The 2,322-nt window shown below is 42.0% G+C and overlaps 1 protein-coding gene across 4 annotated transcripts in view; it reads right to left on the reverse strand.

Annotated features, from left to right (window-relative positions):
* The window catches only part of NOP58 (NOP58 ribonucleoprotein), a 43,134-nt gene that overhangs the window by 27,976 nt on the left and 12,836 nt on the right, over window positions 1-2,322 (reverse strand). For all 4 annotated transcript variants that reach the window (XM_003785031.2, XM_023510407.1, XM_012802270.2 and 1 more), the window contains one exon: window positions 816-937. In XM_003785031.2, the coding sequence (XP_003785079.1) occupies window positions 816-937 (122 nt within the window). The remainder of the gene's footprint in view (window positions 1-815; window positions 938-2,322) is intronic.

A 2,322-nucleotide genomic window follows, 5' to 3' on the forward strand; every position in this document is an offset into this window, starting at 1 on the left:
GAGCTCAGGAGTTGGAGGTTGCTGTGAGCTGTGATGCCATGGCACTCTACCTAGGGGGACAGCTTGAGGCTCTGTCTCCAAAAAAAAAAAAAAAACATTAGCAGTAGCACCTATAGTTCCAACTACAAGAGGATTGCTTGAGCTCAGGAATTTGAGGTTACAGTGAACTATTACCATCACCATGATCCACCCTGCAACAGAGCAAAAGTGTCAAAAAAATAAAAGAACTTATGATAATTTGGCCAGGCATGGTGGCTCATGCCTGCAATCTTTTATACCTTGAGAGGCCTACCTGCGATAGTCCTAGCTACTGAGGTGGCTGAGGTAGGAGGATCACCTAAGGCCAGATGCTTGAAATTACAATGAGTTATGATGATTCCACTACACTACACCCGAGGTGACAGAGTAAGCTGTCTTTTAAAAAAGAAAAACCCAACTTGGCCAGGTGTGGTGGTTCACACCTATAATCTTAGGACTTAGGGAGGTCAAGGCAGGTAGACTGCCTGAGCTCAGGAGCTGGAGACCAGCCTGAGCAAGAGTGAGACCTCATCTCTAAAAAATAGCTAGGCATCACGGTTGAGTGCCTATAGTTCTAGCTATCAGGAAGGCATAGGCAAGAGAATTGCTTTGAGCCCAAGAGTTTGAGGTTGCTGTGAGCGAGGATGCCACAGCACCCTACCCAGAGCAAGAGTTGAGACTCTATCTCAAAAAAAACCCCCCAAACACAACTTATGACAACTTACAACAAAGGGTACATTTTATAGTCAGTATGCTGGGATCTGACAAGCAGACATGAAAAACATTTGTAACTTTACCTTTATGACCCCTCCCAGTTTAGCATCAGCTACAGCCAGAGGTTCATGGGCTTCCTTTACTATTTTCTTCAGAACTTTCTTCAGCTGTTTATTAATTTTGCCCTCCATCAGAGCTGTGAATGCTTTTCAGAAAAAAGAAAAACATTAGAGTTAACATTCAGATTTTTTAAAACTTTTTCTTTCATTCTTATTTCAGATAGACAGAAATTGTGAATAGACTGTGAAATAGCCTAAAATCATGTTAGAACTGGTTATTAAAAAAGGAGTTAATCATTTTAAAGCTCTGTCACAATATAATGTTTAAGTGGAGACCTTATCTTTGCTAATCTCCAATACAGACATGTAGCCAGGAGCATGCCTGTAATCCTAGCACTCTGGTAGGCCAAGATAGGAAGACTGCTTGAGCTCAGCAGTTCAAGATCAGCCTGAGTGAGAGCAATACCAAAACTAGCCAGGTGTTGTGGTGGGCACTGCTTGTCCCAGCTGCTCGGGCGACTGGGGCAAAAAGATCGCTTGAGCCCAAGTGTTTGAGGTTACTGTGAGCTATGATGCCATGGCGCTCTACCCAGGACAACTTAGTGAAACTGTCTCGAAACAAGAAACAAAACAAATAAAAAAACAATAGACATGTCATCAGGTCTCTGTAATAGCCAGCAATGGAAAATTGCTGAAGGGAACTTAATCTCTTTTGAGATGGCTTTTATTTCTGGCAAGTTCTAAATCTGCTACTTAACTCACTCTTCCTTAGTATGCTTCTGTTATCTGAACCCACATGAACTAACATCTGATATTTGTCTGGCATTTGGCTAAGGTAATATAGTAAGCTTGCAGGAAGGAAGGGCTATCAACAATTTCCAAAGCCAGGCACTTGATCAACCAAGTATGTGCTCTTTCCTCATGATCCTATCTCCATCCATAAGAATTACATTTGTTATGAGAGGATTATAAGGTGAGAACAAACACCATTTGGCTACCACAGCTGTTGCAGGGGTCTCTACACGCTAAGAATCAAGAATTCAAGTAGCTTCTGTGGGGCCCTAAACTTTTACACTTTGTGCAATATTAATTCCTTATTATCTACCTTTCTAATAACAGTCATCATTTTATTCTTTCTTTGTAAGTTTATAAATCATCTTCTTTTTTTTGAGAGAATGTCAAACTGTTGCCTTGGGTAGAGTGCCATGGTATCAAAGCTCACAGCAACCTCCAACTCTTGGGCTCAAGTGATCCTCTTGCCTTAGTTTTTCTATTTTTAGTAGAGACCGGATCTGGCTTTTTGCTCAGGCTGGTCTTAAACCTGTGAGCTCAGGCTATCCATCCGCCTCGGACTACCCAGAGTACTAGGATTACAGGCATGAGTCACTTCACCTGGCCATAAATCTTTTTTTTTTAATTGAAACACAGTTTCACTAAGTTCCCCTCAGTAGAGTGCCATGGCCCACAGCTCACAGCAACCTCAAACTCTTGGGCTTAAGTGATTCTCTTGCCTCAGCCTCACAAGTAGCTG

The sequence above is a fragment of the Otolemur garnettii genome, unplaced genomic scaffold (assembly GCF_000181295.1).
Source record: "Otolemur garnettii isolate 467f Iridium unplaced genomic scaffold, OtoGar3 scaffold00013, whole genome shotgun sequence".
In the NCBI taxonomy this organism is placed as follows: Eukaryota; Metazoa; Chordata; class Mammalia; order Primates; family Galagidae; genus Otolemur; species Otolemur garnettii.